General features: G+C 41.0%; 1 protein-coding gene across 2 annotated transcripts in view; it reads right to left on the bottom strand.

Annotated features, from left to right (window-relative positions):
- MLLT3 (MLLT3 super elongation complex subunit) overlaps window positions 1–11,099 on the bottom strand; it is a 288,824-nt gene extending 277,725 nt beyond the window's left edge. The window contains exons 1-2 of one of the 2 annotated variants that reach the window (XM_043890769.1): window positions 10,826–11,099; window positions 9,234–9,414 (exon numbers count right to left, since the gene is read on the bottom strand). In XM_043890769.1, coding sequence (XP_043746704.1) covers window positions 9,234–9,414; window positions 10,826–10,837 — 193 coding nt within the window. In that variant the 5' untranslated portion in view covers window positions 10,838–11,099. Of the gene's footprint in view, window positions 1–9,233; window positions 9,415–10,380; window positions 10,562–10,825 lie in introns of those variants that run through there. The other variant, XM_043890770.1, reaches the window with a different exon arrangement.
- Window positions 11,100–14,802: the final 3,703 nt, after the last annotated feature.

Genomic DNA, 14,802 nt, shown 5'->3' with positions numbered 1-14,802 from the left:
TCTGACCTTAATCTTCCCCAATACTACCCTGGGAGGAAAGGGAAGAAGACTACAAAACCTATCTGCAAAAATTAAAGGCACCATGCAGGCTAAATTTATATCCAGAAACATTAAGAGAAAGTAAATCTCTTCACTGTCTAGGCCACTATTAATGTATTAATATTTTAGGAAATTGTTCATGTATATTTTGGTCTTAAAAGTCAATACCTATACATAGTTATTTTCCCATCAATACTAGGCCAAATGCTAACTAATGATTTCTGCTGGAAAGGAACAAAGAAAAACATTCATATTTGGCAAAATTAAATATACTAACATTTATTTGCTCTGAGAATATCAATCTTCTAACATGGGTCATAACTAATTAAATTCAACTGATCACCTTTATAATCACTTATGAACATTATTTCAAACAAATGGACCTCAGAATTAAGCTCAGTATAAGCCATAATTTTCTTTCATAAAAAATGATGCATTGATTTTAACCAAAAAAGGTAACTGTTAACTACTGACATACCAACTAAATCACACCCAGGTGCTAGACTCTTTGGGCCTTGATCACTACAAACTTAACACACTTAAGTTAAAAGGATTAGGTTTTACTTCTTAAAACAGTGTTCTGCATCCTTCAAGGAGCTGGAATCTTACCATGGAGGTGGTGGGGGTGGAAAATATCAGGGAATACCTACCATTCAGAAGCAATTTTTCTTAATGATTTAATCTCAAAGGAAAACCTTAAATTAATCCATAAAATGAATTTGATTTTATCCAAAAGTGGCTATAGAGAACCTCTTCGTTTTAAACAGCATCTACCATGGTTACCACCACTTAATTAAGTCCTAGATCATGTCTCCAAAAGCAGTTATAGCTGAACATTTGTCTGCTAATATAAGTGAATAATTACTCAGTGTTTTAAAAGTAAACATTTACTACCATTTATTACTAGTTATCTTTGCACCAGCACACTTGTGACTCATTGTGTCTACATGCAAGATCACTTCACATTTCTAGGCTCCTGATTAAAAGTAAAATGAGAGGGTAAACAAAGATGAAGAATCTCTAGAGTCCTTGCCAACTTTAAAAGACACAAGCACATTGAAGGCAGGACCTCCTCTTTCTGTTATTTACATCTCCCCCAGTCCTTTCACTGTATCCTGCACATACAAAGTCTGTTGGTTAAGCACATTACCATGCCCACAAATTATATTCTTCCACAAAACCCCAAAACCAGACAGGAAAACAAAATAAAGCAAATCAATTTGACAAAATTAAAAACTCATGTATGACAAAAAGATACCATACATTAGGCTACCAAGAAACAGAAACAAAAATGGGACAAGATGTTTTCCACACAAATAACAAAGAATTAACATCCCACAGATAAGGCAAATCTTTTTTTTTTTTTTTTTAAGACGGAGGATAGAAAAAGAAATCAATATAGGCAATTTCCCTCTGTTTCCAAAGGAGGGAATGTAAATGGCCAGTAAGCATACATAAAATGCTTAACCCCATCAGGAAACAGAGAAATGCAATTGAAAACAAGATGACACTACTGCAACTAATAACAAAAATGAGAAATTTTAAAATATTCAATGTTGGCAAAAATGTAGAGAAAATGATACTCATTCCCTGACAGAATATAAACTGTCACAACTACTTTGAGGAGCAATCTGACAATGTCTATTGCAAATGGAAACACACACAGCTGGTATCCTAGACCTATATCCAAGATCTTGCTCATCTGCACAAGGTAACAAGTATAAAGATATTCACTGCCCAGAAGAGAAAATGACCGATATATTGCTTAATAGAACAAAAAAGTTAATATAGAATATACTCCTAAACAAAATACTAAGCAGATAAAATTAAAGGGAATGAATTGGGTCTCTAAAGTACAATGGGGAAAGTTTCAAGATGTACTGAGGCCAAGAAGGGTGGGGGGAGCAAGACACAAAATGATTTACTTATTGAATTAAATAGTTTTTGCACAATCTTATGAATATACTAAAAACACTAAATTTTCCATTTTAAAAAGGTGAATTTTATCATATATGAATTATATCTCAATTGAAAAAAATGATTCAGCCAGTATGATACACTTCATGAAGATTTTAAGACACAATATACTATCACCTGTAGCAGTATAAATGTGCAAAGGTACATAAATAGATGGGGAAGAGATTGAAGACTTGGAAGAAAAGATTGGGAGTCATTTAAAAACTTAAGCCATATCTATAATACTTCATTCCCTCAAATCAACAAGGAATCAAATAAGAAAAATGAGCTGAAAAGGACCTACTATATAGCACAGAGAACTCTACTCATTATATGTAAAGACCTAAGTGGGAAAAGTATTCAATAAAGAAGAGGTATAGGTATATGTAAAACTGAATCACTTTGCTATATACCTGAAACTATCACTACATTGTTAATCAACTATACTCCAATATAAAATAAAAAGTTAAAAAAATATGATAAAATGTAAATATATGTTCATTCTCAGTAAAAGGATGCGAATGTTTATTACATTATTCTTTCCTTTGTATTTTCCTACACCTCCCTTTTTTGAAAATACAAAAATACCAAACAAGCATTGAAAATACAAAACAAGCATTATCACAAACAGCAAATGGTAAATATGTATACACAAAAATATGTGGCATTACTAATCAAATAAATGCAAATAAAAATGAGGATCAGTTCATGTAGCAGATTGGCAAAGATTAAAAAAAACCTTTTAATCCCCAGTACTGGCAGCCATGTGGGGAAATGGGCAGTCTCCCAACTCCTAAGGAAGTATAAACTGGTACAATCTTTGTGAAGGGAAGTTTGGTAATGAATGTCAAAATGTAAAATCTATGTACCTGAGGAAATTATTGGAAAAACCATAAAAATGAATGTCAAGGGTGTTCATCAGAGCATTATTCATAACAAATTAGAAATGAGAACAATATAAAATTTCAAATAAATAAGTATATTTAATGTGATACCATCAGATTCAGCTTTAAAATGATATCCCACCACATACCATGAGGGCAGGAATGCTCATCCGTGTTTTATCCCCAACTTCTAGAAATACTCTAGGCACATGATAAGAGCTCCAAAAACCACTTGCTGAATAAATTATAATTTAAAGTTAACTTTTGTGTGTATACAAATATAATTATAAAAAGATGCCTACCAAAATATTAATTATGGTTACCTACGAAGAATTTTCAAGTAACTCCTTTCTTGATATTTCTATGGTTTGATTTTTCTACAGTGAACATACATGTATAAATTAGAAAATATAATTTTAATTTGTATATAAAAAATTAATATATGCATTCTTCATAAAGGCTAAACTAAAATTGTGCAATGTAATGTCTCAGTTTCTATGATAACATAACAAAAATATGTCAATTACCTGTAATATCATCTATAGGAAATTATTTACCCAAAAACTCTTTTCAGACAAACCATATTCCCAAAAGCGAATACAGCACTACAAAATGAGAACCACAAAATATAAGAGAAAACAAGATTAATGGATTAAAATATCTGTTATGAGGAAGAGAATGAAGTAAAGAGATTCTGGCCACACACACAAAATGTTTTAAAAGAATATAAATTTGTATCACTGAGACAAGAGAATCTCTCCTACATATTAGCAGCTTCATTGAGGAGTGAAAACACAAAAGCCGAGGGGAAAAAAACTACAGAATTCAGTATTATTTCCATTGGGACAGTGTGAAACCCTGTTTTAGAGATCAAAAATATCCTGAAATCTGGCCAATAAAGATTAAAGTCCAGTAAGTTCAGTAATATATTGAGTCCTTGCTTAATTACATAACTGCTAAATTGTGTTTGACATTTCCCCTGTTCCCAAGTATCTAAACTTTTCCAAGTTCTCTTTTGAAGACTTAAGTCACTAAGAGATTTTTTTAAAAAGGACACCAAAAAAGTTCCACATCTTAGAACTGTAAAAGCTGTGTTAAGTAGTGGGTATCATTGTATTAAATGATCAGGAAAAGACCTAAAGAGCTCAGGTTGGTCCATGGAAGGCCATTAGAAGGAAACTTCAAAGAGCCAAGAGAAGGAACAAAAAAAATCTTTAAAGAAAAATTATAAAACTGACTGATCTCCCAGCTCTGTCTACCTCCCAAAGGTACTTCTACAGAGGGTTACCCAAAATAATAGATATAAAAGGCTTCTGCATCATAAAATGGATAGCAATGTAGCCAGTAAAACCAAGTTTGGATTTTCCTTTTCGGAAAAAAAATATGTTAGATAATTGTTACACTGGAATTTAACCATGCAAATACCTTGGAACATTTACCCATTCTCTTTCCATTAAATAAGTATTTTTATTAGCAACAATCAGAGTGGTTATAAAGAAAATCACCTTCCACATCTTAACGAAACTGTTTATCTGTGTCAGGTAGTATTGTGATTATTTCATATCAGAGGTTCACCAAGTATAAGTCTGCGGATCCCAGGACGCCCATAACCTTTTCCAGGAACTGGCAAAATTAAAACTATTTTTATAACAACTCTAAGACGTTATTTGCCATTTCACCCTTGTTTTCTCATAAGTGTACAGCAGAGTTTTCCAAAGGCTACATGATGAGTGGTAACACAACAGACCAAATACCAAAGACATAAGCAGATCCGGCTGTCTTCTATTAAGCAAAACATTAAAGAGACTGCATACAAACACAAATAAAATGATGCTACTCTTCTCAGTTTTCTTTTTGTTTTAGAAGATAAGTTTTCATTAAAATAGTATCTATACACTCACCTAATGGGCTGTGATTGTTATTCTCAAATTAGTAAGTAATTTATTTAAACTATTTCTGGTTAATTTCAAATACAGACAATATTAATACATACAATTTACATAAAAATTCCTAAATCTAATTCCTCCTCAACACTGGTCAACAATATCTACCCAAGAAAGTTCAAGAGCACTCTAATTTAGAGAACTACACGTTAATCCATGTCCAAAAGGCAGTAGCATATACTGGGCCTTTACTTTCGTTGTTTTGTCTTAAAAAGTAATGAGTGCTCATTTGAAGGCTTTAAATGTAAAGAATTAACACTTATCTTTAAAAAAATCAAACACTACAAAAAAAAAAAAAACCTCTCATCACCACCAATACCATAGCATCCACTTAAGAAAACTATTAGTAAGAGTTTGATGTTCATTCATCCAGAATTTATTTTATCCACATATATACATACACTTTTTATCTGTATAAGCACATTTTTTAAATGGGATTACATTGATTACCTTATTTCATCTAACATCTCTTGAAGATCTTCCTGCATCTTCAAATAGATTTACCCTCTTTTGCAAATAGATCACCAAGATCTAACTGTACTCCACTGAGGTCCCTTCTATGGATTGCTTCCAAATGTTTGCTATCAAAATACAGTAAAAAAAAAAAATGCTGTAACTCTGTGGAGTCGTGAAGCCATATCTGTTGGAAAATTCCTAGAAGTAAAATTGCTAGGTCGATGTGCATAAACATTTAAAATCTTAATAGATTTTGCCAAATGTCCTCCAAAATGTCTGTGCCCAATTTACATTCTTACTAACAGCACATGAGATTTCCTCTAGCAATTCAGCTTTTTAAGTGCGCTTTGGTAAATTATCCTTTATGTTGCTTCAAAATGTCAAGCTGTAAAACTGTTCTCACTGGTCATCTTAATTCCATACAGAATTCTACACAAATCTCGTAACACTCACTGACTGTATCAGTACCGTCATCCACCTTTTTTTTTCTTCTATAAACGTTTTAAATATCTCAGGAGACAAAATACACCAGGTGCACACAATATTTTCAACTAGTAAGCCCTTAAATTTTAGATACCCTGATAAAAAGTTATTCAAACTATTTCGGAAGACTAACACAAATCAGAACTACACAGTAAAACTGGGCTCAAACACTTAAAGGAAAGTTACAAGTATAGATTTATTGCGCTTTATCTGCCCACTCAAAGGACTAAGGCTGCAAATAATAAGCTATCAAATCATACCAGTGGCCAAATTAGCTTACATAAAATAATAAGCAACAGATTTCATATCGTAAATGTCAATGGAACAGATTGCAATAGTAAGGATGGCAGTAATTGAAAAGAAAGTTCACTCAAATTCACATCATACTGAAAATGAAAACATTAATATTTTAAATGAAATGTTTTGAATGTGACTATACATTTCAGTCATATCAGACTATTATAAATCTGTGATAGTAATAAATAAGATATAGTCTTTTTTTGCAAGCAGATAGTTTTAAAATGCATTATAGTTTGACATGCCTATTCTGTAATGGCTAATGGGTATTCCAGGCTGCACTATTTCATCAAAATCTCCTTTCTAGGATTTTGTGCTAGTAGTTTTAAATTGAAACTGTCTTTAGGACAGAGTAAAACCTTTATCAATTCAAGTCCAATTCAGTTTTGAAATGGCATATGTAATTCTCAATGGGCAGCAAGTTGAATTTACTGTAATTTTTTTCCCCTACAAGTTCTCATAATATTACTATGGAATAAAGGAAATCAACATGAAAATCAATTTGCTTTTCCAAACCAAAGATTTATGAAACTAAGAACTCATCCATCTTAATGGCTTGAGCAGTTCATCCTCGGATCTAAGTCCACTTCTGTTTATCAACTACCATACATTTTGAAAGTGACTTCAACTGGTATTATTAATAGCCATTTACAGTTTACAGTATGCATTTCTTGTAACTCAGATTTCTCACAAAGCCATTTTTGCAGTTTCTCTCATTTTCAATCCTCTTATTTATAGATCTATAATAAAAAAATAGAACACTTTAAAAGGTACAGAAGTAGACTTAGAAATGCCTGGCATTCTTATTCTGGATTTATTCTTATCATTTCAAAAGACCTCATAAGCCAAAAAATAAGTCCCCAGGATTAAGTGGCATGTTTGGTGTTACTTGAATTTACAACTAACTATTCCCAATGAACAGAGAAACCTTCTCTCGCAATCTGAATCATGTGTAATTACAGTATGACAAGGTCTCTCCTGGGCTATGTAAGCTGGCATTTTTCCCAGGACTTGTCACATCATGGGAAGCACACATACAAATAAAAATCCAAAAATAAACATTTTGAAACAATGGCTTATAGACTACATCAAGAAACTCCACAATTGAGAATAAAAATTGAAGAACCCTACCAACGAGCAGACCTCTCTCACTAGAGGCGTCTGAGAAGACCTTGGTGTCATCAAACCACTTACCACACCTAGCAACGAAACTCCCAGGTGTGGGTTGTGCAGGCAGCGCGCTCCTGTCCCCTCAGGCTGGACAGAAAATCATTAAATATGGGAAATCAAGGGAGACATCACCACACACACCCACTGAAGCAGAGAAACAGTGGTGCAATGTGGAGAGGCTGATCACCTCTAATTTCATAATGCCAATTTGTGGATTGTTAAGGAGCCTAAACAAAGTTATCTTAAGAGCTACATCTTCGGCCAACTGGCTTAGTTTTCCTAATACAATAAATATTGCTTTTTTGTTGTTGTTGTTAAGGGTGTTTCACCTGGAAGTGAACAGACAGCCAAGTAGTCCTAACAGCCTGTACCAAGCAAGGCTCTTAGAAGGTGGTTTCTTTTGTTTAAACTCCTCTGCTGTGGCTCTATGGACAGATGGAAAATGAAAAACAAGATTCCCAAGAAGCATCAGACCCAACCTCACAGACAGACAAAAATTTGACAATACTCATCTTCATCACAGTTCAGAGGAAAAAATAAGTATACTATCTCTGGCTATCTTCTGATACAAAGCGCTAACAGAATCTAAGTGTTATTTCCAACAGGCCATGCATATCCCTACCCCTCTGTGAGAAGCTGGGCTCATTTATTAACCAACCAGCAAAGCCCATCAAATTCAACTGTTCGAGTTTCCAAGAGCAGTTATAAAACAACCCATTATAGGCAAAACATACAAACCTAAGACCCATTACAGGAGCTCTGGAAACAAAAATAAGCGTCAACACAAACCTCTACCAACCTCTAAGGCACACAACATTTCTCCTTTCTTTATTCAAGCCCTTGAATGTTCAATAATTTCCACCGTAGCTCTAAGCAGAATGGATTTATTATGATGTTAAGCTAAGAAACTGCAGGAGTTCTAGATGCCAATAAAGATTACAGATCAAATGGAAGATAACTGCTAACCATTGTGTCCACTTAGATAAATAAACCTGATCACAAACAAAGCACCTTATTGTATTTGTACTGTTACCTCCACTAATCCAACTAAAACAACAGCAAGTAGCTTTCCAGAGGCTGAAGGGACTAGAAATTGGGATTTCTCAAACCCTCTTTAAATGTCTTGTAAAATAACACTCCGTTCCTCTTTTCTCCAAAACTGTCCTTTGTGGAAAATGTTTTGAGACCTCAGAGGCTGAGCAGAATTATGCAAACCAGACACCAAGGCTGCTAAAAACCAAGGTGAGGGAAGACTGAAGGAGAAGGCAAGACAACGCCATGCCTCTGAAACTTAGCTTCGACCTCTGGCAGGGACCCTCTCCCCTGCAGATCACATCGGGCAAACACTTATGAACGTGGCTCAAAATTGAATGAGCAATCAAGTGCCATCGGGGGTCTAAGGCGCCCCGCTCCCCCCACTCCCAACTGAACATAAAATCCTGACGGTGGGAGGTCGGGGCGGATAACCCACAAAAAAGAAGTCTCTGACAACTGGCACCTAACGCCTCACACAAGGAGGACGGCAGAGAGGATCCTAAAGACAGGCGACTTCTCAAGACGGAACAATAACTACATCCCATGCATCCTCTGCTAACAACACAGGTAAATCTCAATTTCTCCAGGTTTAAAAAAAAAAAAAAAGCGCAAGCTGTTTATTCCCTCCAGCCCCACTCCCCACGCCTCCAAACCCAGCAACTAATTGCAGTGTCCCCGCAGAACCCGCGGCTAACCCCAGAGGACCGGTGAGAGCTGGCTTGGGATGAACAAACACTCGACACCTGACGGTCCTTTCTCTGCGGTGACTTTCAAGGAGCCGAAGTGGCGCGCGCGCGGGCGGGAGCGGGGACCTGGCCAGCGCGGCGCCGCGCACCCCGGTCCCGAGCTACGCCGGCGAGCGCGACGCGGGGGGCGGGGAGAGGGGCAGGGGGAGCGCCCGGACCAAGCGATTGTTTCCACCGCCGGCAAAGACATTTTTTATCAAGCTCCTTTTGTATTCGAGCCCTACCTCTTTTTGGCCTAGGAAAGCTTTCGTGCAAGTGGAAGACCACTTTCTCCACAAAGTGCTGTATGTTACTGTGCTCCGGCCCGCGCACGAACACCATCCAGTCGTGGGTGAAGCCCTCCACGGTGGGTTTTTTCCTCACCTGGGCGCGGTGCCCCAGCTCCAGCTTCACCTGCACGGCACACTGCGGGCAGGGGGGAGGAGAGACAGCCGTGAACAACAGGAAGGCGACCGTTCGACACTGAACATTGCGCCTGACATTTTTTTTTTTTTCCTCCTTCTTAAAACGCACATAAAAGGAAACGGCAGTGCCCTCTGCATCCACGTCTCACGCGCGTGGGCGCGCACACCCCACACCCCCCAAATGCAGCCGACCCGGCCTGCCCGGCCCCCGGCACCCCCCGGCCCGCATCCATACAGCCCGGGATTGTAACGGAATGTTACCCCCGATCGGGAAGGGGGTCCGGTGGTCGGGGCGGGGGGCGGGGGGGGGGGAGGGTTAAGAGGAGCGAGCACACTCAGCCACTACAAGCACGACAACGAATGCATCGGAAACAAATTAGAGACAATTAGGAGGCGATGCCGGGGCGGCTGCCCGGCGTGGGAGGGGAGGTAGCTGGGACACCCGAAGGGGATTCTCGCGAGCCCCCACCCCGAAAGTGCCGCGGCGACAGACACACGCCGAGGAAGTCTTTGTGTACGTGTGTGTGTGCGTGCGTGTGGAGCGCTGTGCCAGGCGGAATGGAAACTACAAGCAGCCTCTGCCGATGGGCACAAACTCCCGTGTTCTTACCACGGGGTTTGTGCACAACAAAAATGAGACGTCGTCACACACACACGCACACACGCCCGCAGGAAAACACGCCGAGGCGTCCATAACTTAATGCACCCCGCACCCCCCAGCGAAAAGCCCCACGCGATCGGCGAGGCCAGCCTAAGAAAGCCCCCGCAACACACTTCCAAGAGCCAAAGTGGCCCCAAAGTACCTCCCACCTCCCCCCAAAAATGAAATTCAGAAAGGCAGGGCGGCGGGCGGACAGCCGCGGAGCCCCGGCTGCGCACAGCCCGGCGCGGGGGCAAAGTTGCGTGCGGCCCCGCGGCTGTCAGCCCGCTCACTCCGGCTCACACTCGCGCGCCGCGGAGAACGCACCATCGTAGCGGCCGGCGAGGCTGCTCGCCGCGTCCCCCGACTGTGCCCGCGGCTCCCGGCGGCGGCGGCGGCTGAAATATGGCTGAGTTATTATTCGCCTCCTTCCACCGTGTGTGTGTGTGTGTGTGTGTGTGAGTGCGCGCGTGTGAGCGAGTGCGCTTCTTGCGATTGCAAAGAGGCGAGGAGGGAGGGAGGCGCGGGGGGTGGAGGGGCGAGTGTGTGTTAGTGTGTGTGTGTGTGTGCGCGCGCGCCGGGGAGGGGGGTGGGAGGGAGGGGAACGGAGGCTGAGGGAGAGGCAGCAGCTCCCTGCAAGCCGTACCAACCTTTCTCTAATTGGAACCGCTGAGCGCTGGCGCTGTCTGGGCTGCGGTGGCGGCGCAGGGCGAGGGAGGAAAGGCGCGGGGGGGGTGGGGGGTCTTTTATTATTATTTTTGCAGGTACTTACCGAGCTAGCCATGCCTGGGGGCCCGGAGGTTTGCTGGGGTGTTGTGTGGTACCCCCCCTCCCCCGCCCCCTCAGCTGTAATTCATGAAGAGGCTGCTATGAATGAGAGCGCGCCCAGGAGCGGAGGGTAGATGGCGGACATTCTCTGCCTTTTTCCCCCCGCGATCGCTTGCTCGCTCGCTCGCTCGCTTATTAAACTCAGCCCCAAAAGCAAAAGCAGCAGCAGCAGCAGCAGCTCCAGGGCCAGAGGATGAGATTCCGGAGCATGCGCCGTGGCGCCTGACACCCGGGCTCCGAGCCTCACGGGGCGGAGGGAGGGCGCGCGGGCGGGGCGGAGCGCGCGGGGAGGCCGAGCGAGCGAGCCAGGGGGAGCTCGAAAGAGCCAATCAGCGGCCACCTCCCGAAACCCGGGCTGCCAGCACCGCCACACTGGAACGCCTCGCTTAAAGTAACAGGTTCCTGCTGGGGGGTGGGGAGGGGGGCGGGGAGGGGGCGCTGGAGTGGGGAGAGCGGCCAGCTGGGGAGCCATCCCAGTCTCTGTGTAAACTCCTCTCGCCCTACAATAAAAAACGGATTAAAACTGCTGGAATGTAGCCACTGCCTAGAGCGCCCAGCCGCCGGAGAAAGGGTGTTAAATTAAGTCTTTGGCGTTAGTTAGCACGCTCCGGGAAGGGAGGGGGCTTTCTTTTACTTTTCACCACGTCTTTTTTACGGTTTTGTGCTGAAAAGGCAAGAACTCACACCCAAACAAACTTATTTAAAGACAGAGCGAGAGAAATGCCACCCTTTCAAACAGCATCTAAAAGCAATCGCTCAGTTTTATAACCGGCAATGATTCCCTGGCCCCCTTTCCCATCCACTCACCCCGCCCTTCTGCTACCGCTACCGAAAATTTTAAAATGAAATGAACAAGAGCAAGAAATAAGAAGGCTATTTCCTTCCCAGGGAACGCCTCCCGCGTTGGTAATCCACAGCTGGGAGGCACCACAAAGCGGTGCCCAGGTGAATGCGAGATAGCTGGGAGTGCTGGGTGCAGTCCTTCCGGGACCAGGCTGGGAGTTGTATTTTAGGGGAGGTTCCCACTCCTGACAGCCTGCTGGGTTGCATCAGGACGTGAAAAATTGTCCTCTAAGGACGCGGGGGGCAACTGGGAGTCTTAAAATAGCAGATAAAGTTAATACTGACTGTAATGTGCATAAATTGGATTATAATCTTTAGGCGTATTGGTGACAGCCAACGTAATCCATCTCTGGGTATTAATCCTGTTAGGCTCCCGGGTGATAACCAGTCGCAGGAGTGTTCCCAGAGCCGCGCTCCTACAAAGGTTTCCACTCGGGTTTCTCTTGGTCTCGGTGGCCGAGGTAGAACAGCGCAGACACGTGTGGGGCGGGGTAGGAGGACTGACTAGCTTCCTTTAGCAACACAGACAACCTTTACAAAGGAAACGGATAAGATCTAGACGATTGATTTGAAAGTGAAAGATGGGTGTAACTTCGGTTCGTTATAGAAGGATCCTTGCATCTTCCTAGCCCTCATTCCTTTTTTTTGCTCCCTTTATCTTCTGTCTTTTCTCCCCTTCTTCCTACCTCCCAACTTCTTTCTGAATCTTTCCCCTGGTTTCATTCTCTTCTCCCTGTCTTCCCTCTTTTATGTTTTTGTCTCAACTATATTGCTTTGTTCTTTTCATTTTTCTCTTTCTTAAAACCACAAAAGCAAGTTGTCTGGGCCCTTGGATTAAAGAGAGCAATATAGGGGAAAGGAGTTAGCTGGGACATCAGGGATCCTCGATGTTAATTTGTAAGTCCTTCCAGCTGCTCACATGAAGATAACCAGAATCAGATCCGACCGCTTCGGGCCAATTTTAATTTCCACTGCAAGCCTCCAACTTGAGTGGTTTGAACCCCTAAAACTGATACTCTGCTCTCTCCCACTTACAACCAAGAAAGCTTCTTTTACCGGTGGATGCCAATTCCTCCCACCCTTTTACTGGACCTAGTAAAATAACTGGACCTAGTTAAATAATGGAGAGAACGGTTGCGGATAGAAACATTTTAATCCAAGTCTAAGAGCTTAGATTCTCAACTGACCCACATGTACATTGATGCATGTCATCTTGCAGGCATATGTGTGGTTGTGTCTGCGTTTGTGTGTAAGAACTGAGTTGACATGCACCCAAACTGTGTGTTGGGATCTAAGTGAAGGATGGACCTACTTACTATGCATTATTAAATTTTCAAATAAAATAATCAAATTGGAAAGAAGTCCTTTGGAATAATAAGATAGAAAACTGATGGCTATCTAGATGTGCCATTAATAAAGCCATTTCCTATAAAGCACAACCATCAGGCAGCGAGTCTAGCTTAGCACACGGGTGAAAAATAATAATCCATTCTTCGCTTGAGTTGACTTTGGGGTTTGGCTAACTTCTTCCAAAGTCATCAGGGCTGTCTTGGGATTCTCTCTCTGATTCATACTGCGCTGAGGGACTGATGGCTCCTTTCTGAATTACGTGCTCGCAGAATTCAGATTTATTCCAGGAGTCATCTAAGCCGTAGAGTCAGAGAGGATCTTTTACTATTATTTCTTCTTTCTCAAAGAATGCTTTAAAAACCGTAAGGGTTATTCTTTCTCCGGACCCTGGAAATATAGATTCCGTCAGTAGATGGCGCACGGAGCCCTTCCACGGACGTCCTTATGTGACCTCTTTGCAACAACAAAAAAAACCCAGGATGGGGGAAAAAGAAAGAAAAGAAAATACAACCCTGAATACTCCAGATTCTACTTTTGGGCAAAGGAATTTATGCCAGTCTTTCAGTTTATGCCAATATATTACTTATAACCTATTCTAGAAACTGTCTATTAATTAAAAGGATCCAAAACAGAATTAACAGCAGGTTAATTTTGTATTCAGAATATCTGAAGCTCTTTGCGCTTCAGGTGAGGTACAAATGTGAAACAACCCTTTGGGCACTTGACAATGTAATTATAGAAACTATTTTGCAAATAATTTTTTCAATCAATTTTTTCAGTTCTAAGTACCACCCCCCCAAAAAAAAAATTAAATGGAAGTAATGAGGGATAAAACCATTTATTTATCCAAAAAACAATTATCTTACCAAAATTCATACTGCAGTGCTTGGCAGAGTGTGAAACACCATAGAGTTAGTTTTGAGGAGCAGAAAAGAAAAACAATTGACATCATCATATCAAATAAAATACTTGATGGAGACTAAAAGAGGAATATGTCCAGGATAGATTTTCACTACTGGATCACTGCTACTACCATAGCTACTGCCCTGCATCATCTTCTAGGTCCAGTCCTTTTACTTGCAATTGATTTGTTTAGTTTAGAAGCTGAGGCCAGTTTGGATGTTCTAGCACCACATAACTCCTTTAAAGAGTAATTAGGGTGTTGCTTCTTAATACAAGTTTACTTACTTGTGAAAGATTATTGATGTATAAACTCCAATAATCAGATCAATTAAAATTAACCCTTGCTCATTCTTTGCTGTCTGAATTTTTGGGGGAAAGGAAGAATAATGCATGGGGGGGAAATAGATAATGGAATACACATAACCAAACATCTTGCAAATATTAGATTCAGAATAATTAGGGATTTTTTTCATAATAGTGCACTTTTTCTGTATACTTCACCCATATGTTCATTCACCAAAATGATATTTCTCCTATTCCATGTGCCAGGCACAGAGCTAGGCTCTAAGAATATAAGAATGACAGGGTTCCTGCTCTCTCAGAGTCTGTGACCCGAGGGAGATACTTAACCAAAACCTTATCTCTGTTTTAAATTTTATAATGCCTAAATTTGGGATAGAGACATGTGTCACACATAAGCAAGCAGCATGCAAATTTGACTCAAACATCCCAAGGATAGGAAAAAGAGTGAAACAAGATTAGAATCCCAGGAGCATTGTCCTTATTCCACCTTTCAATAAGGTAGAAGGGGAATAGCATCATTTT

Source organism: Cervus elaphus, chromosome 29, assembly GCF_910594005.1.
Source record: "Cervus elaphus chromosome 29, mCerEla1.1, whole genome shotgun sequence".
Lineage (NCBI taxonomy): Eukaryota > Metazoa > Chordata > Mammalia > Artiodactyla > Cervidae > Cervus > Cervus elaphus.
Note: the sequence above shows the minus strand (reverse complement) of the source record. Positions and strands in the feature narration are given on the sequence as shown.